This window comes from Eurypyga helias, unplaced genomic scaffold, assembly GCF_000690775.1.
Source record: "Eurypyga helias isolate BGI_N326 unplaced genomic scaffold, ASM69077v1 scaffold14541, whole genome shotgun sequence".
Lineage (NCBI taxonomy): Eukaryota > Metazoa > Chordata > Aves > Eurypygiformes > Eurypygidae > Eurypyga > Eurypyga helias.
Window position 1 is genome coordinate 42,723 of NW_010232906.1, and position 20,776 is coordinate 63,498.

General features: G+C 44.4%; 1 protein-coding gene across 1 annotated transcript; it reads left to right on the plus strand.

Annotated features, from left to right (window-relative positions):
• Window positions 1-532: 532 nt before the first annotated feature.
• On the plus strand, window positions 533-18,771 carry TMPRSS3 (transmembrane protease, serine 3). Its single transcript, XM_010161556.1, has 13 exons — window positions 533-550; window positions 1,867-2,011; window positions 3,984-4,094; window positions 4,987-5,103; window positions 6,566-6,689; window positions 7,720-7,845; window positions 8,669-8,712; window positions 9,471-9,636; window positions 11,126-11,295; window positions 12,919-13,014; window positions 14,135-14,277; window positions 15,774-15,926; window positions 18,751-18,771. Exons 1-13 carry the CDS (start codon window positions 533-535, stop codon window positions 18,769-18,771), a joined length of 1,434 nt encoding a protein of 477 aa, XP_010159858.1.
• The last annotated feature ends 2,005 nt before the right edge of the window (window positions 18,772-20,776 follow it).

A 20,776-nucleotide genomic window follows, 5' to 3' on the forward strand; every position in this document is an offset into this window, starting at 1 on the left:
CTTCTTGGTAATAAAATAAACCCCAAGCCAAATTATTACTACGCTTGAGCATTTTATGGAGCTGAGTGCACATTCTCGTTTTCTAAATCTAAACAGTGTGCCTATGGGCCTTGGGTGTGGAAGAGATGAAGCACCTGGGGCCTCTTCCTCCTGCCATGTGCAGCAGTTGGCAGACTCCTCAACTGCTCGAGTTTTGCTAAAAACCGAGCCAGCGCCAGCCCGGGCAGTGCGTGGTGCTCCTTCGTCAAGGGGTTACCGAAAGGTTTGCGAATACCACAGTATTAGCTGATGCTCTTAGGCTAATTGGAAAGCGTGCTGAATTTTTATCTTCCCCTTTCCGTAGCCATGCCATCCGGGGCTACCCGATACCCCCCGCCCGGCTGGATTGTACTGCTGCGTGCAACAGATGACTGACCGGGCGGCCGCGGGCGGCTCGGTGAAAACCTTTCCAGAGCAGATTAGCTTAGCAACCTCAGAATTTCCTTTTGGTTCCTTTTGATAATGAAGCAAGAAAACGGTTCTGCTTTTAACTATGACTTCTCAGGAAGAGGTGAGTGAAGTTTCAGGAGCATGTGATACCCTCTAAATAAACGACGCGTCGGTGTTTAGCTGTTGTGTGGTATACTTCACAATGCTGTTTTGTTTCCTGATGGACAACTTATGCAACAATTAAAAGGCTTTTTAAAAAAGATATTTTAAAATCATGCACAGCAAGCTGTCTTTTTCTCTGCCTTAAAGCTAGGAGATTCTATATAAGATTTAATTTATGCTCATTGAAATGTACATAACATTTTGTCGTATGAAAGCGTAGAGTCCTTATTGAAGTTGTTTGCTGAAAGTTGAAAATAGATTCCAGGTGACTTGAAGATGACCTATTTCATACCACTGTGTCTTCAAAAATGTGATTCCTTTGGCCAGTGACAGTGTGCAGAACAGTAATCAGAAATTAGCATTTCAAACCTATTCACCCAGAATTCTAGTGCAGTCCATTTTAATTGTTTTTCACTGTGTAGAAAGTGATCAAAGGTTTTCTGGAGTGAAATTCAGTGGGCCCCTGCATGAGGATCCTGTCAGGTTCTTTGCAGGTGTCACAGCTTTTTAGCTTTTCTCTTGTTTCCTATGGCATATAAAGAGCAGGGGATAGCTTCAGACCCCCAGGTGTGAGTCATTGAAGGTAGCTACCATGCCTAGACAAATATGAACAGAAATTAACTTCAGTAGTTTGATGGTAAATCAATTATAAAAGCTTCTCTCATGAACATTAAGTACATAAAAATGTATTACCCCCAGCTCTGGAGCCCTCAGCACAGAAAAGATGGGGACCTGTTGGAAAGGGTCCAGAGGAGGGTCACAAAAATGATGAGAGGGGTGGAGCACCTTTCCTATGAGGAAAGACTGAGAGAGCTGGGGTTGTTCAGCCTGGAGAAGGGCCCGGGGACATGTTAGTGCTGCTTCCAGTACCTGTATGGGGGCTTATAAGAAAGATGGGGACAAACATTTTATCAGGGCATGTTGTGATAGGATAGGGGATAATGGTTTTAAAATAAAAGAGGGTAGATTTAGCCTAGATAGAAAGAAGAAGTTTTTTATGATGAGAATGGTGAAACACTGGAACAGGTTGCCCAGAGAGGTGGTAGATGCCCCATCCCTGGAAACATTCAAGGTCAGGTTGGACGGGGCTCTAAGCAACCTGATCTAGTTAAGGATGTCCGTGTTCATTGCAGGGGGGTTTGGACTACATGTCTTTCAAAGGTCTCTTCCAGACTACATGTCTTTTAAAGGTCCCTTCCAACCCAAACTGTTCTATGATTCTATGATAACATTTTCCAATGCAATTATCTTCCTTTTTTTCTCCTGTTGAGTCAGGTACAAGAGACAAATCCAACTACTGGAAGTCTTGAAATCATCTCTATTACAGAAGATGAACCACCAGTACCAGAAATTCAGTTTTCCTTCAAAAGATTTTTCTTCATACCACAAGCAAAAGTGGACCCCAGTGCAGATGGATCTGGTAGGGATACTGCACAGCTTTTTGACCTTCATAATCTAAATGGTTAATGTAGGTCTTTAGACCTGGAAGACTACGCTTGCCCACTCAGTCAGAGAAAGCAATCACCCAGAGGAAGAAGAAACACAACCTCACTCCCCAGCCCTGAGGTTTGCCAGCATACTAATAGGTGATGACATCTGGTGTCAGCTTGCATACACAAGCATTTTTTCACAGCCAGATTATTCACACACTTCAGCCACATAGCAAATATTTGCCCACACTTTTCTGACACATTTTTGAATGGCTTATTTGAAATTTTACTGACCTGGAAATTGATCCATTAAAAAAATTATATAAAATACAGCAGTCTTGGAGGAACAGTAAGCATGTTTGCTACTTCCTATAGGTTTCGTGGCAAAAATAACAATTAACTTCAACAGAGGCAGGTGGAGTATCGAGGATGAAGATAGAGCTATTTAATTTTCTAGTCGATTAGCTACTAGAGCTGTCTAAGATTTTGGCATACCATACACAACTCTGTTGCCAAAACGAGTTACTCAGTTGTGGCTGAGAGAGTCTGTGTAGGCTGAGATTTACTTGTGAGACTATAAGCACTGGGAGACGCCCCTCATCCTTGACTGATTAAAAGTGTCTGCCAATATCAAATTCAAAGCTTGAAGAATGATGGGGTGAAGAGCTGCATGAATTAAAATTGAAGACAAGGTTCTGCCAGACCCTGTGTACCCATGACTGAGGTGTGCATGCTATTTTCCCACAGTTTGCCCTTTGTATATCAGAATACATTTGAAACAAGCGAACCATTCATTCTTAGCAATGCAATCTGCTGGAATCTGTTGCTTTCTTCCAGATTGACAATACCACTAATCTGTGGTCAGCTATGGAGGTGGTTGGTAAGCAGGACTTGTCCAGCTCCTGAAATGTATTCAGCATTACTATTGATGTATATTTTGACTTCAGATGCATCCTTTTTCCTTGAAAACTCAAAACTCAGCCTTGAGCCATTGCTCAGTTCTCTCCTTGTCTTTATAGCAGAACTTCAAACAGATCACCTTTTCTCACGTTTCTCAAGACTAGTTTGAAGGTCCTGTTTTTTACAAATTTAGCTCTCCATCACTTTTATTTAAACTTGCTTCCAAGTCCAAAAAGACCAGTAACTTTCCTCCTTGTCATCTTGAACACTTACTAGCAAGACCTGACTTTTTCCAATATCCCTGCTCCTGTTCAAATCTTTAGGCTCCTCTTACTTGCTTCTGTGCCTCTGTCACCCCAACTCTGGAGGAATGAATCTCACATGGGATGTAGCTCCCCAGCACACAACACAGAGTTATATGGCCTCCAGCCTCATCCCAGGGTTTTTGTTTTCCCAGACACTGTGCTCAGAGCAGCATCCAGCTGGGACTCCATCTGGACAAAGCACTGGGACTGTGGGCTTGGTACTGGCCAGAGTCAGGAGGCATCACAAACAGGAAAGGTTGTAAGGAGACTCAAACTAGTTCCTTCTTTGCTGCTTCTGCTGAAAGAGTTTATTATTCTGAAGTCTTTAGAGAGTATACCTGTACCCTGCACATAGCTTTGATTACACAAGCAAAACAGGTCTGAATTTGATTTTTATTCCAGGACTCAGGTTTTCAGGAGCGGTGCTCACATACTTCTAAATCTCCCAGTGTGATGCAGCCCACAAGAATAAAAATTTAGAACTCATATTCTTGATGGCATTGAGGACAGGCCAGGTGCTCTGCAGGGGCATGATTCAGACCCCTCACAAGGGGTGTCTGAGAGCACCAGCCACCCCTGAAGCCCTTCTCAGCCCCTGAGCCAGGGAGCTGAACCCCTCCAAGTCAGCTCAGCTCAGCTCACCAAGTGTATGCAGGGGTTACTATTGCCATCTAGTTTAATGTTAGATAAATCTTTTTCTTTGTGAACTCAAAGTGGTGTAGCTTCACAGAAGCTGCTCTCTCTGTTTGCTTTCTAGGAGATATCGAACCACCTTCGATGTGCCATGTTTTTATCTCCCTAAAATACTTTCCATATATCTGTGGCTTATTCCTTGCAGTAATCCTAGGAGTTGCTGTTGGCCTGGGTGGTGAGTACAATTAGTTATTTATTAAGTTCTCGCTTAACCATTCAAATGCTTAATTTTTCATGAGTCTTTTACTTAGAATGGAATTAAACTGCTACTGTGGCTTGTTTGCTGAAGTAGAAAATCTTGTTGATGTGATGGCTTTAAATTTTATTTACACATAGGGATAAAATAAATCTGGCATTCATGAGAGGATTGGTGTAATATTTACAATCCTGGGGAACCTGCAGCTCCAGGAAACCTTTCTCTAGTAAAACTTCACTGATTCCTCTCGGGTGGTAAACTAGGAGTTTAGGAACTGGGGGAGGCTTCAGATAGCCTACACCATATTTTTGTCCTTTAATGCACTTCTCTAAGTTTGTTTTCAAAGAATGAAACAATGTTCCCCTATCACAAACAACTACAAAGGAAAGGAAAAAGCACAATGTGTTCAGTTGCGACTGGAAAGTGAGACCTGCCTAGGTCATGTTTGTGCCAAATACGTTGATGCTGAAGCAGTGCCTTCACATCTGCCACCGGGGTAAGCTTGCGGGAGGCTGAGGCATCCCCTCAGGATGAGTGCACTGGCTGCATCGTGCAAGGGTTTCCTTGCTTTGCTGCTGAGGGGCTGAAGCACCAGGCAGAAACTCGCCCTGGAGCGAAACGTAAACCGGGTGGAGGGAGCTGGGAAGGAGTCAGCACAGACAGCGAGGCTGACTCATCCTACAAGTCATTACTAATGGATGAGGTAAGCAGCACCATGTGCAACCTCCAGGTTGTATTTCAAAAGTTCCTAGAGTATGGGAGCTGTCTTTTCCTTAGCAAGACAGAAATCTGGACAGATAATGGAAGTCAAAAGTTTTAAACTAATAACCCAGTGTGTTTTAATAACTTTGTTTTCTTTCATACCTGTTAGTCCAATACAACTGCATTGGGAAGTTCCGCTGCCGATCATCCTTTAAGTGCATCCAGAAATCAGCCAGGTGCAATGGTGTCTTCAACTGTAAAGAAGGGGAGGATGAGTATGGATGTGGTAATTTAAATTTGATTATAAATCCCTCCTACCTTCAGCTGTAGCCTCTGCCACGTTATCAAGAAATGCGTGTTGTAAAGACTTTGGGTGAGAAAAGAAAGATAGAGACAGTTAGGTCTGTCTAAATGACCACTTCAGAAGAAAAAACTCTCTGAGGTATTGATTTATAGTTTATGAGACATCGAATTGCTCTTAAGATAAATGTGACGATTGCTGAATATTGCCACTGCTTGATCTGGCATGTTTCTCCCTTAGAAGTTGAGCTGCTTTTTGACTGCTCGTATTTCCTCTGCCTGCAAGGTGTAGCATCACTGCATTACGGTGTGTATATACAGCAATCTCTGTATCCACTGACACACACCTGTGCTGTGTCAGTTTTGAAGATTGGAAAAGCCGGTTTTTATCTTAAGGAACACAGGAACAGGGGAGTTCAGCACTGCCTTTTGTGCACTGAGTGCTGCAGAATTTGCTGTTTCATGTGCAAAATGTATGCCCCTATGTCTGAGTTTCTCTCTGTAATGGTTTTGGGCATCACAGGGCCATTTTAAACGGTCTCTCCTTGTCCTGTGCCATGGAAGATGACTGTGGTGTTTGCAGCTACTGGAGGGAAAGGAGTCTGATATTATAATAAACAGAATAACTGATTTTTAGCGACAGTGAGGAGGGTGAGGCAGACATGGCGATGTGTAGGATAAAGGGACGGTGGGTGATGGCTCTGGAGCTGGGTTTCCTGCAGTATTTCCCTGTCAGTCCCTTGGCTGGAGTCAGCAGAGCTTGCAGCAGTGCTCCATGGGGCAGCTCAGCCCTGCAGCTGGGCTGGCGTGAAGAGCCTCCGGCGGGGCAGGGCTGCGCTGAGCAGAGCCAACCTGGTGCAGAGAGGGAGTCCTTGGGAGCCGAGCTCCCACCCTGCACATCTCCTCTCCTCAGCCTTTACACTGATCAGCCCGGACACGCCAGTCCCATCTCAGCAGAGGGAAGCAGCTAGGGAGCTCCACGGCAGCCCACGGCTGCTGGTGCAGGTACATCCACCTCTGACCTTGCAGTGCAGCACAGGGGTGCCAATCACCTGTTGTCACTTCCCTTGATTGTAGGTTTGCTCAGTGCCAATTATCTGCAGCTTCCACTCACTGCAATCAGCAAGACCTGCTCATGCTCGCTGGAGGGCAAGGCAGCCCTCTCCAGCTGCATCAGAGCATTATCTGCCCCCATGAGCACAGACTGTTTTCTCCTGGCTGGCTCTTCTAGCTCAGTCTACCTTGGTTCCCTTCCTTAAGGGAGGGGGGTGGGAAGCACAGAAGGATTCTATCGAAGGACCCAAGTGATGAAAAAGAAGCAGTGAAAGCTCAGTGAGCCAAAAAATGTAAATGCAACAGTGGTGCATCGACACTGCTGGGTACCTTTTGTGCACCCAGTGGTTTTTCTTCACAGCTCACTCAGGCTTTTCTTCTCCTGAATCTCAAAGTCAGGTTGAGTGGCAAGAAAGCAGTGCTGCAAGTGTTCACTTCTGGATCCTGGCGAACGGTCTGCTCTGATGACTGGAAAGCAGAGTATGGAAACGCTACCTGCAAACACCTGGGTTTCTCAAGGTACAGTCACAAAATGGGAGAAACTTTATTTGGTATTTTGAAAAAACTCTGAGGTTTTCAATCTTTCTAATGAAACCACCTATTAGTCTGTGCTTTAAAAGAAAAAGGGTCTTATATCATTCACAAAGGTGAATTGTTGGTTGGGGAGATTTGGGATGATGCGGGAAAAAGTCCTGAATACTTGTACACCACAAATACCATTTATTACTGTTATAAATCTAGGATGACACTAAATACAGTGGTTTGGTTAAATCTTCCCTATGTGGTGCAGGTGTCTCTCTAGTAGCTTACAGCCTGTCAGGCACTAAAAAAACATATGAGAGTTTTCCATTTTTTTTGCTTCTTCTGTAGGAAAATTATATTTACAATTCATGTCATAATGTCTGTTAGGAATTAAGGTCTGTTGCACAATTAGAGAAGAACCTGATGAGGCAGTTCTTACTGGATTGATCCCTTTCCTGAAAAGCACCATTTCCTTCACAGACTTTCACACAATTGAGAAAACTTGAAGTTGTGACTTGCAATGATGCTCTGTTGTTTCTTACAATGGCGTCATTCTGATTTCTGCACATTATAGTTAGCAATATAAACCTTCTTTCAATAAAGTCCTGTTGCCTTTAGAATAAAATATATCTTAATTGTTCAACAACAAAGACAAGAAAAACTACAAATTATCCATCATCCCTGCTGCAAAACATAACTCTAGAAGAAGGAGACAATGAGCTTGTTAGTGCTTCAGGAAATGTGCCAACCAGTTACAATCAAAGCTTTATTGCAATATTAGAATTAAAATTTACTTTCTCTGCCATTTAAATGCCTGTCAGCATGTCTGACTTCTCCACATGATTATGGCAAAAATAGGTGCACATTATAAGAAGCATTTCTTGGGGAGGATAGGATTACTTTATCAAGTGTCAGAATCCGATTATTGTGGTTGCTACACTGGGTTTTCATTAGCTGACCCACTGAATTATTTAAACAGATTACTGAAATGCTGTCTGAGGAAGCTGTGTTTATGGTTTATTTGCAGTTACGTGAGTTCAGGTTACCTGCCCGTGGCTGCCGTCGAAAAACAGTTTCAAAGACATTTTGTATCCCTCAGCCACTGGTTATCAGCTGATCAAGTGACATCCCTGCACAATGCAACAAACCTCAGGTATGCCTCAGCTTGCTGGACGAATGGCAGAAAACCAGCTTGTTCAACCTGACAACATGAGAGGAATCAATAGAAGGAGAATTATTAATAGTTTGAGATTGGTGCCTATTTTTTCAGGCATGTAGTACTTCATAAGTGATCAGCGTTGTTATGCATCATAGACGAAGGTTCAGTAGGAGTCTTGCTGGAATAGAAATCAAGAGACTGATCCAAGGCCCATTAAAATCAACAGAGGCTTTAAAATGAGCTATTTGAAAAGCTTGGTTGTCCCATGATCCTTCTTTTTTTTTTTTTGCAAATGGATAGACACCAGGCACTTAACTTTTTCCACTGTAGAGCAATTTACAGATCCCTAGGTATTTCCCAGTGGGCTTATGAACACTTTATGATCCGTTCTTTCTCCTGACAATTGCTTGTTCTTCTTACTTACCTTTCACTGAGAAGCAAGCTATGGATCCAAGGAGAATACAGATCACATGTTGAAAATTGTTGATGAGCCTCCCCTCGCGGAAGCGTGAACCACTCTTCAGCAGGGCGACATATGGTCTGCAGGCTCCCCAGGGCATCTAAACGCCGAAGTATTTCAGCTCAATGCCCTAAGTAGATTGGATGAGTACGACTTTGTACCTCTTTCAATAGATGAGTTATTTGTATTTATGTGCACATAGCTGTACAGGAAGATGCCCATGGCAGCGGGGTTGGAACTAAATGATCTTTAAGGTCCCTTCCAACCCCAACCATTCGATGATTCCAAGACGATATGGAAAAAAAAACCCCAGTATTTGTCAATCAGAATTAATACTGCACTCTCTTTTCATCTTAGAGAGGAATGCACTTCTGGCAATGTGATCATCTTAAAATGTTTGGGTAAGAATCAGGAAAAGGGAAAATTAAAATCAGCAACTGTCCTTCTTCATCCACTGCATGGCAAGAGTTGGGAGGAATTGTGTACTCGGGGCATACTATAACATCGGTTTATCACACCAAAGGAAAATTTTATTTCTTATATAAAATTTAAAAGAATTTCAGAAAGTGAGAATAGCTTGGGAGGGCAGATTAACTGCATCAGGTAGCAAGAGTGTTTCAGTGACAATCACAGTAGGAAGTAGACATTTAAGGATTGTGAGCTGAGTCCATGGACCAATACCATAATTCCAATCCTTTGTCACCTCCATGGGGAAAGGGAGATTCAGTCTTAACATTTGAACTTTCATCCCACACCACTCCATGTCAGCTAGTTTTCAGATCAGGATATGAAAAGTGAAAAGAAAATAGCAAAAGAATCACCAGGGGAGAGGACATGCTTCAGCCTGTGTGGGCCCCTGGGACCCTGTGTGTTTAAGGAGGGCAGAACAGTGGGTTTTACAGCTCAGCTGGGCATTACATCTGCAGGGGAGAAGGTGTGAGCCCCACAGCCCCCATTCCAGCTACCAGGCATGATGCTGCAGGGATGGGAGGGAGGAGGATATGGGGACAGCCATAGCCTGAGATGTGGGCCATGGGGATAGGGACGGTCCTGCTGCAGAGACCTCCTGGTCTCAGTAAGGTGGGGAGTAGAAGGGCTGAAGGTGACTAAAAACATACCTGTGTTTCCCCCTCAGACCATAACCTTTGTTTTCCGGCAGCATGTGGGACACGGGCCAGCTATGGGCCACGGATCGTGGGGGGCAATGCGTCCTCCCCCCGTCAGTGGCCCTGGCAGGTCAGCCTGCAGTTCCACGGGCACCACCTCTGCGGGGGGTCTGTCATCACCCCACGCTGGATCATCACGGCCGCCCACTGCGTCTATGAGTAAGTCCCTAAGTCGTTTTGCTCAGGGTGTCCCCATGACCCCACTTGCCACAGGTCTGCTTGGGGGGCCACTGGAGAAGAGGGCTAATGCATTGTGACAGTCTCATAAAAATAAACCACAGGAGGCGTTGGGTTATCCTTATCTCACAGGCTTGATCAGTAACATTTAACCCATCTCTCTCTTCTTGCACCGGTGCAAGTCTTTATTGAAAAAGTGTCTCCCCAAGAAGTAGTCCAATTCAGGGGCCCCAGTTTTCAGATGTTCTGGGCACTCCTAGCTGCCTGGGAAATCACTTTGAAAGACCATTTAAGTGCCAGACTTTAGGCACCCGCTCTGCAATTTCTCTACACTGCATGTGAATTTAACAGCCCAGGAGGAATTTGTACTTGGCTGCCCTCATACTCCAGAGCTCCAAGTGGAATTACAAGACTTTTCAAGCTGACAGGATCAATCAGTGGTAGTGAGTGAGTTGTACTGTGCTTAGTGCCCTTTACTGTGTACTCGCTGCTCCTTTCTATGCTGTTTTAAGTAGTCTATGAGTTGTAAATAGGTGCTAAACAGTTATTTAGAGACTCTTCTTTGTGTAATTATAAACACAGACCAGTCTCTTATTTATAACAAGTTGTCTAGTTTTGCAGTCTTTTTTGTTGCTAACAGTGCAGGAGAGATCTTCTTTGTGTCTCCTCTTCCAAACTCCAGCCTGATTTCACCAAAGGCACTTAGACAGCTAAAATGGGATTTGTCTGACCACTTTTAGGTGCCCACAGTGCAGATGCTTGCTTCTGAGCAAGTCCTGCAGGCTGCTTTTATACCCAGCGGAGAGAAGAGATGGGACAGACAAACCCCACTCCTAAATCCTATTTAGAGCCATAAAAATAATTACTTAAGAATCAAGCATTGTAGGGGTTTTGTCCTTAGCTCCGTCCTACACAATCAAGTTGGTTGTGGTGTATTCAAAGGCTGATGGGGCTGGGAGCTGGCAGCACAACCCACATCCCTGGAGCCTTTTCCCAGCACCGCTGCTACCCTCCTGCTCACCTGGTGCGGTGAAGCCAAGAGAAGAGGAGCTGCGTGTGTGCTGGAGGCTGAAAGATGTGGTTGCTCATGAACTGGGGGCAGAACCTCCTTCCAGAAGGAACGCCTCTCCCTTGAAAACACCTTGCCACAATTGCTGCTGAGGTAGCCGGATGGCTGGGGGGTCACATAGGAGGGCAGGCAGGCCGGCCAATGCAAAATTCTCCTATATTTGTAGGAAACTGCCCAGATAATATACCAGTGACCCAGTGTCTTGCTGAGATTACCCACCCTTTCTACATTCTTTGAAATCGGATGCAAAACAGAGCCAATATTAACAGATAGGTAAGCAAGTACAGCAGACTGTAGCAATTTGCCTCTTAGAGTTTTTTGTGGTTCATAAGCTCAGGAGACAATTAGAAAACCTGAGGGGTTTTTGAGGGTTTTTCACTCTCTCCTACCTCTTTGTTTCAGCCTGTACTTGCCGAGCTCATGGAGTGTGCAGGTTGGTTTTGTGACTCAGCAAGACACCCAGGTTCACCCATACTCAGTGGAAAAAATTATATACCATCGGAATTATAAACCCAAGACAATGGGAAATGATATAGCACTGATGAAACTGGCAGCACCGCTTGCTCTCAATGGTAATCCTTTCTGTTAGCTCCCACTTGACTTTCTCACCTTTCCAGTTAAAAGCGAGAAGGGTCTTTCCTGGAACAGATTGGGAAGTTTCTGGTGGTGTCCTATGCCTGACCCAGGACAGTCAAGTGGATCCACACTGCCTCTAAAAGCAATGAGCGGTGCAGCATGGGTGTAACCATCCTGCTGCTGTGTTGGCAAGGCAGCAATCCCTGGTCAGATTACACTGGCAGAAACTCACCCCAGCCTCGGTATCAGGAACTCCTCTGTACTTGATATCCAGGCAGAAGACAACAACATGGTCACAGGGCCTTGCAAAATGTTCCCAGTCCATTCTAATATTGGCTTATTGAAGGCATTTAATAATAGGCAAACATTAACTTTATTATTTCTGAATATTTTCCCTATCTAAAATAAACACCCCACCTCATTTTACCTGGAGGTCACAGAGATTTTTATCATGTCACTTCTGTGAGCGTAGGGAGATCCAGCAGTGTCCAAAGCTGAAAAGCAAGCTTAAATTTTAAAGAGAAGAAAAGGCCATTCAAAAATAATAATGCTTTTAAATCAAAACGATTTTTATTTTCTCAGCAGGATGCTACTACATACAGCTGACACAGCTAGTGAACTGAAATAATGTGTAACAATATTGTATGAATTTAAATGATCACCTGCCAATACCTCCTAGTCACTGTGAGCTCTCTGCAAAGGGAAGCTGGCTCCCTCTGATGCATCTAGATTGTCAGTTCCGAAGTCAATTCTTTTGAAATACTTCAAACTTGCACTTTGAATGAAAATTAAGCTTTGTTCTGGTTTACATCTCAGCTAGTGCTGTTTTCTTTTGCTCAGTAATAAGTTTGGGAGCCTGTGAAGAACAGTAATGGTTCTGCACCTGAGCCAGAGAGCTGCTCTGCCCCCAAGGGACTCGGAGCCTCCACAGTGGGAGCTTGATGCTTTGAGCTGGGATCGTTGCTCTGTGGGGAGCAGAACCACTAGTAATTGCCCAGTAATATCTCATATCTTCCCTCCCTTTCCTAAGTGCCAGGTCATCTTAACATGATGCAGCTTGTCCCCACAGGCATCAAACACTGATTATATTGCACGGCATTTAGCATCCCAGGGAGGTCCTGAACCTCTACGAGCCGATGGGTGGGAAGCGAAGAGCACGCCAGACATCCTGTTGCCCTTTCAGAAGAGCGCAGAGATGTGCACACACGTCTCTCCGCATGTGCCGCTGCACAAAACCTATTAGGAGGTGCCACGTGGTTGTGCCACGGTTAGCCAAGGCTTTTCTCTGCCAGAGCAGCATGCCAGGGGGTTTCATATCTGCCCGGCAGCTGCACATGCAGTGCTTTTCGTGTTTGCTCGTTCTTCATTTTGCTGACATGCCAACACCTCCTTCTGTTCCTTCCTACTTGAAAGTAACGATGCCTGGCGTAGGTATTGTTTCAAACCTTGGACGTGTGACAAAAGACCTGCAGAACTGCCCGGTTATTTTAAGTGGGGAGGGGGTGGTGTTTGTAACAAGTTCACTGCAAGCCAAATCCTCCAGTTAGTACTGTGATGTATGGGGTTTTTGTCAGATTTTAAAAGGAGTTTTCTCTTTCTCTCTTCTCTTTTAAAAATAGGTCACATAGAGCCAATTTGTCTGCCTAACTTTGGTGAACAGTTCCCAGAAGGGAAAATGTGTTGGGTGTCAGGATGGGGAGCAACTGTGGAAGGAGGTATTTTAAATTTTCTTCTGTCCATTACACTACATGAAAGCATACAGTTAATACAGAATTTGGTTGGAGCATTGTTCATCATTAAATTTTCTGGAGTATCTGGGGTGAGAAAGAAGACATATTCCTAAATTTTATGCTCACCCTGAACTACATGGTGTCAAAGAAGGCAAAAGTGCTGTACAAACCCATATCACAAGGAATGGATGGGTACACTCTGTGAAAAGTTTGAAAATGGCATGCAGACAGCAACAGCAGCCAGAGTGTGGTGCTCTGCCTCAGTCAAACAGGCTGTGTCCTTTATAATTTCACTCACAGGAAGTACAGCATGAATGCAAGAATCAGCTATCCGTTCTTTCAGGGAAAAGCATGTACACTTTTTTCAGGCAGGTTGGGTGATGTAGAAATTGAATCTGTGAATAATGTCACAAAGAAATTTCTTTACTATGACTCACAGGTTATGTTATTCAATAATATATACTGAATCACTTTCATGTGAAAATACTTGAATTCTTAGGTCATTATTTTTTTATCATTCATTTGTCTCATTTAACATGTTCCTGTTGTTCAGAGAACAAGAACAGAACATTACGTGACCTATAGATAACACCAAAAGGTGGGAAAACCAAAAGCAAGGTTTACCACACAAAGAATCAGCTGTAAGTTGGCAACAGACAGCATGCAAATACTCCCATTTGTAGAAACGATTCATTCAGACTCTGAATAAAATAAAATAGATCAGATGTATGGAGATGATTTGTTGACTAACAGAAGAGGGGATAAATTCAGTACAAATTTTGGCACTAGTAGTGAAGACAGTGTCCAACCATCTTTCAAGTTCATAACTGTCATTCACTGTCTAGTTCAAATTAGAAACATATAATGTACAGCCTTATATTTCATACTGTGATAATCCATAGCTTTACAGAGTCACTAGTTACTCAGTTCTGTAAGTGATGGGACACCCAGTTGCCTTACTCGTATGTTGTCATTTTAACTGTATTTCTTTCACCCTTGCCTACCCATTTTCCATATGCTAAAATATTTTCTGTTTATAATTAGACATTAGTTTCAAGGATTAAGATTTTTTCTTTGCTGTGTTTTATTTTTATTTTTTTAACAGGTGATACATCTGACACGATGAACTATGCAGGTGTTCCCCTGATTTCTAATGCCATTTGCAATCACAGGGATGTCTACGGTGGGATCATAACTCCTTCAATGCTTTGTGCCGGTTTCCTAAAGGGAGGGGTAGACACCTGCCAGGTATGGAAGTTTCCAAACTGTGACCGTGCTCATTAACAGCAGCAATGGAAAAACATGAGTGATAAGCTATCAGAAGGCACTCCCAGGCTTTTCTTGGGCAAACATTTGGGTTTGTGCCGTATTACCCTGTTTACCATGAATATCGATCACTGACTGTGCACGCATTCATACGCTACAATCCCTTTCTTATGTTTCTTCTGTGGACCGTATCTGCTACTTCAAAAGCCACATTTACTTAAGACATTTTTTAATTTCTTGCATGTACTGCGGTGTGGTGCCATCCCTTCTTTGCCCTGGCTGTGGCCTCTGCACTGCACTGAATTGCCCTGCACTGTGAGCAGCTCTAGAGACCGGCAAGATGTAGAAACTCCATGGTGAAAAAGCACATGTCAAGGGAGAAGCAGAAGCGTATGATTTTGGAAAAAGTCAAGTGATGCAGGGGGAAGGAAGAAAGGGAGAGATGTTTGAGTAATTGAGATTGGTAATCAGATTGGTAACAGAGGATTGGTAATGACCCTGGGAGAGATGGGTTCATAGCAGTGATGGAACAGAGCATATTTCACATCACAGGTTGGTGATGAAATCACTGTCGGAGTCATGACAGCGCCCACCTTTTGCCTGGTATCATCCCCATACACACTAAGGTGGGCTCACCTAGCTAGTCAAGAATGAAGAGCAAGAGCTGGGGAGGAACTTCATGTTTCCATATTTTCTCAGTCCCAATTACACAGGGGACAAGACAAAGCAAATGCATTAGGTGCATAGATCTTCTTTTAAGCACCTGGTTTGCACAGCCCCCCTAGCATGTCACCATGCTCGGAGAGCTGCCCAGAGGCATCACCCTCAGCGTATGGCTCCAAGTGACAAAATAAGCCCTGCTCACAAGAGGGAGAGGTTCATTCCAAATTCCCTTTTTTCCTGTTGTTGTGCCAGCTTTGACACTCATAGGGCAGGAAACTGCCCTGCAAAATAACTTGAGAGTTTTCAATACTTAGTTGTGAGTCCATTGAGTGGAATCTGCTCAGCAAAGTGTGGGAGGGGCCAGAAAAGCAGTGCGAGACTGCAGGCAGGAGCAGGCAGGGAAGGAGGGGGGGTACGTGCTTGCAGTTGCAACCCTGGGCTCAGCTCAGTAGTCAGAAGCTTTTTGAGAGAAGCAGCTGTGGGAGACTAAGACCGAGGCATGGAGACTGCAGATCGGCGATGTCCTGCCTTCAGGACAGGCACTCTCCCCAGCACCTAAACGTTGTTTAATCCTGAACTTTCATGTTGCTTCTGTTGTATGGTACTCCTAACTGGGGAAAGAAAAATATGGTCTAATACACGTGTCTAAGAAGTCTCCAACTTCTGCTGTAGCACATGCTTTCCCCACGACCCAGAAGCGAGCAGAAATTTCAGACACTGAATTACTGGACTATGCTTCTCCCCCTGCCCCTCCAAATAGTTGTCCCCCTCCTTTTTTGGGACACTGATGTTTGTTTTAATCCTTTTTCCTCCAGGGAGATAGTGGGGGCCCTTTAGCATGTGAAGATATGAGTATCTGGAAGCTGGTGGGGACCACCAGCTTTGGTGTGGGCTGTGCAGAAAGGAACAAGCCGGGTGTCTACAGCCGAACCACCTCCTTCCTGGACTGGATACACGAACAGATGGAGGTCTGGTTTTTCCCTGTTTCTCCATCTCCAGTTGTTGCTCTGCTCTGCCTGTACCACACTGGGTTTAACTCGTATTTGTCACAGCCGAGTTGTGTCGTGAGGCCACGTGCGACCCGAGGGCTCATTTAGGGATTGGGGCAGCTCTGTGGGCAAAGCAGGATGCAGGAGTCTTAGCAAGATGTGAGGAGCACTGGGGCAGGGGTAGAGAAGGTAATGACTGGGGAGGGGGGCTTGGGTGTGCGAAGCAGAGAGGAAGGTGTGAAAGGGCTGTGTAAGGAGATGGGGGCTGAGGGAAGAGATGCTAGGAGACTTCACCTGAAGCTGGGAGGCTGCTACAAAAAAGCCTGGGGAGTGGAAGCTGAGTGGGCCAAAGAAATTGTGAAGGGGGGAGACAGTGTTGTCTGTAAGGAGAGAATAGCAGTGTGGGAGATGTGGAAAGTGGGGGGATGCTGCAGCCACCTTCACCTGCCCTGAGAATGGCCCACTCTCCAGAGACCGGGTCCTCTGCTGCCAGCACCTCTCCAGGGCTGCCAGATTCTGGCTTCAGTCAGCTGAGCCAGGAGAGTTGCCGTGCTTCAGGTGGACCCTAGACAGGGATCTGTTGCCTAAGCAGAGCTATCTAGAGCCATTTTGGAGAACTCCGGCTGTTCTGCTTGGCTCACGGGTGTCCTTGCATTAGGGCAAGGATCTACAGCTTGCCTTGGGTTGTATACCCCATCTCCACGGGGATATCCCAGACACCCTGTGACAGCTCTGGTAGATATGATAGAGGACCTATGGGAGAGCTGAGGCCTTCCAGACCAACTGCTGGAGGTCAGGCAAAGCCCACTCAGACACCTCAAGTGGCACTAGATACTGCATGTGCAAGGCAGGTGAACCATCCCCCTTCCTGTCCTGGCAGAAGCCTAGGCACTTAGCTCACAGGTAGACCTCACAGACAGGGGTGCCAGGGCTGCTATTCCAGCACCCGCTTTGCTGGAAAGAACAAATGAATGCATGAATAAACAGCAGTGATGCTGTTGCAGCCCCAGCAGTGCAGCCCCCAGCCCTGAGAGCTGCCTGTGCCACTGCAATGGCACATGATGAAACCACTCCTGCCCCCATCTCATTTATGAAATATGTGAGGCTTTCTCCTCAATCCAAAGTATTGAGCATTCACATACAAGCAGATGCCTGAAATAAGGTTACGTGTGCAGTTTCAGTTCAGCTTCCCGTCTGTATATGGTATGACACGCTGTTTTCACAACCTATATTACTTCTGAAGATTTATGCTATCACATGCCTATCTGTCACTCAGCAAAGCTAAAGAAGACAGGATAACATGTCTAAATCTTTAAGACCTCTAATACTACTTTTTTTCTTTCCCACAAATGTATACAACATTGTGATTCATTCGCAGATACAGAAGCCCAGACATTTCAGGTGAAGGGTTCATACCCAATGGAAGCACAGATCTCCATTATAAAGAAGTGATCAAGGGGAGAAAAGTACAGCTAAATCTGTGTTTAGCTAAATGCTACTATGCTGCATTTTTTTCACAGGGACATCCTTCATATGTAAATATTAGTTCATCAATTTATCCTCTTAGAAAGGATTTTCAACTGGGCATAGAAACACAGACACTTTTTAAGAGACTCTGGAGCAAACCAAAAGAAAGTATCACTAGCATACCGTTGAAAATGGGACCAAGGGAATGGCTTGGACCTGGCAGATCTGTATTGTGGCGTAAAGGTCCTGGTCTGTTCTAATCTGCTGCTGCTCACTCTGGGCTGGGGTTGACTTGGTCTCTCCAGAAGTTTCTGTGCTTTCTTCAAACTAAATTAACTCTCATGGCTAAGGTTTAGCAAGGTAGTTAGGAGAGAGATATATTTTGATCTGAGATGCAAAATTGCAAGATAGGGAATTTGGCCATCAGCACACCCTTAAAAACTAATTTCTGGAAATTAGCTTTATAACAACTCACCTGTCAGGGCCAATCATCTAATGCAAGGCATGATCAAAGAGGAGGCATTTGTATTTTCTGATCTTCTATTTCCAGGTCTGAAACCTGAATAAAGCACTTTTCTCTCTCAGATTTTCAGAAGGATACAGACATTTTGCTAAAGACTCTCTCCTGTGAGCGCAAACAAAAGTTTTTCATTGCTTTCCACTAAGTGGTGAAAATTAGTTGATGTCATTTAGCAACATGTTTTTCCAACACTGAATAGAATTTCTCCTGCCTCTGTTATAAACAGCTCTCCCCTAGGGAGGAAACAGAAAGTTTATAGCGCTAAGGGGAGTACCAGTGACCTACACACATTGCTGCCTGAAAAATCCTGTGTCTCAACTATTAAATCTGGATAGAAATGAAAGGTTCCCACCCCTGCAAAAAAAGAAAAAATAAATAAAAAAAGAAACCAGCAGTCGAACAGCTAAGAGGAGACTAAATAAACCCCTTCAAAGCCTGCTTAAGTCCCTGCATGCATGCCATATCTACCACTACTACTAATCTATTCCTCCATCCCCCATAACCTTATTTCTTTGTGAGCCTTATGTTCCTGTCTCAGCTCACGCAAGGCTGAGAACCAGAGAACTAAAGCGGGGAGAGGAGCTGATGGCATTTGCCCAGGTTCCCAGTGCATGCAACGGGAATTGGAGCACACCTCTTCTGTCAAGGTGGTGTGTCCCTCTGAAGAACTTGAGCTGGCAGAACTGGCTCCAGCAGCCCCGAGCTTCCTCTGCTGACCTTAGTACAGTGGGGGGAAAAAAAAGGTCATTCCCTTTCAGAGTTCAATAGGCGGCCACAGGAGCTTTTGCATAGATGTATAATGGTTTTGTTTCCCAGAGAGAAGAACTGCAGACCTGAGGAGAGTGGTGGTGCCCTGGGCTTCTGAAAAACCCACATCACACTCCAGCCCCACAGAAGAATGCACCACACACTTCTGGACCCCTGCTCTGAGCTTCGTACCTTCACCGACTACTTTTCACCATTTCTTTTTGGTACTGGTAACAGGACTTAATGAAAACTGTTGCACATTCAGCCTCTTTTGGATGGAAGAGGCAGTTGGATGCTGGATGATGGGCATGTGTGTTTCCTGTCAGCTACTAATTTCACATGCAGAAAAAGTGCTAAGATTGATAACCCAGGATGCTAGCAAAATACAGTTTTGCAGGCACCATGAGTAAAAGACTAGGGAAACCTCAGGTCAGGTTGTTAGCTATTATTTTAGTACTTACCTTCCAAGAACCAGACTACAAAATCTTCTTTCCTGAAAGTATTCATATATAGGGTCCATGGTACGTTGCACAGGTAGCAGCATCTTTCTTTGAAGCCATAAAGCAAGCAGGAAGCAAGCAGTTTTGGCAAGCATTTGTCAGGTATGTTCAACCCATGTTAGAAAATATTTCTGGGTTCAAAATTTTTATCATGTGGCTGTGAAAAAAAGTCCCTAAAAATTTAATTCTCGGGTGTTTTCTTGCGGTAGATGACTCGGAAATGAACAATACACAGGTGGTAACTTTACTGAAAAACTGTGAGACTAATGAACAGTCTTACAGGGAAGAGGAGTAACTTTGCTACCTTTCAATATGCTAGAGAGCCAAAATCATTGCTCCATCTATGATGCACCATGCAGTGCAGTAGCCATTGAATACTCCTAAGCTCACACTGGGTAGTACAGTTCACCAAGGTACTCACACTCAGTTGCCTCCCCTGCTTTCCCTCCCTTTCTCTGCAGCCAGGACAATATGGATCCCACACCCTCCATACCTGTTAATGACATCAGTGGTGCGGATGAACTGAAGACAGTCAGGCAAGGGACACAATATCTGAAGTGTTGCTGTGGTTTCCTGTTTTACAAGCCATTTTAATGTAACAGCCTCGTATTGTAAGGTTGAAAAATGCCTGATCATTTTGCACTTGCCCTTTGTAGAAATCCTGGAATTAAAGTTGTCAATTTTAGAACTGATTGCCAGGGACTAGGTGGGCTGAATAATGGATAATATTGTCGGAGCTTTTTGATATCAGCCAAAATTGGTCTTAGCATCTGATCAAGTGCTGCTGATCTGCTTGAAATGTGGTTTTGGATGCAGTCTGTATGCTTCTAAATCAGTATCTGCGTCACCACTGTCATCCGTTACTGCTGCAAGAAAGTCCTGGCAGAATTGCAACTGCATTCTCTCTGCAATGTATCAGGTCAAAATTGAGAGACAATAGCAAACCCAAACGAATTGTGAACCTCCATGCTGCTCTGTGGATAAAAATTTTGATTTCAGGGGACACTGCATCAATAGCTTTCACCCTGGCCAAAGAAACTGTGGTGCAATGGAAACAGCACTTCCAGAAATGGCATGTTTTAAAAAAGAAGATGGAAGCATTACTGCAAAACTGACAGAAAAACTGGAATGAAATGGGAAATTTCAACTTGACAAAACCAGAGTTTTAGTGTTCACTGTTCATTATCGTAACATTTTCCCAGCCCCAACATGGCTCGTGATTTAATATTATCAGCAGTCTGGAGATGAAGGCACTGCTCCCTGAGCTCATGGAGTTGTTATTTTGTATTTTTGAAAACACCCCTGAAAATTCCTTTTGAACTCCTAAAAAGACTGTACAATAAGTGGTCTGCCTTCACATTAAAGAGAAAACCAATGTAAAATGTATAAAGCTAGTGAACACTTCCCAACAAGAAGTCCCACTGACCCCCAGTTCAATGACAGTCACTTATGGGTAGTCCTAGCCTGGGCTCGCTGCACTGCAAAACTGATTTCTGTTCTGCCCCTTGCTGCTGTGTCTTAGGTATAGGCAGAATACAAAAGAGTCGCACTATAAAGCTGGATTTTCTTCCCCCAACTTACGCCATTAACATGCA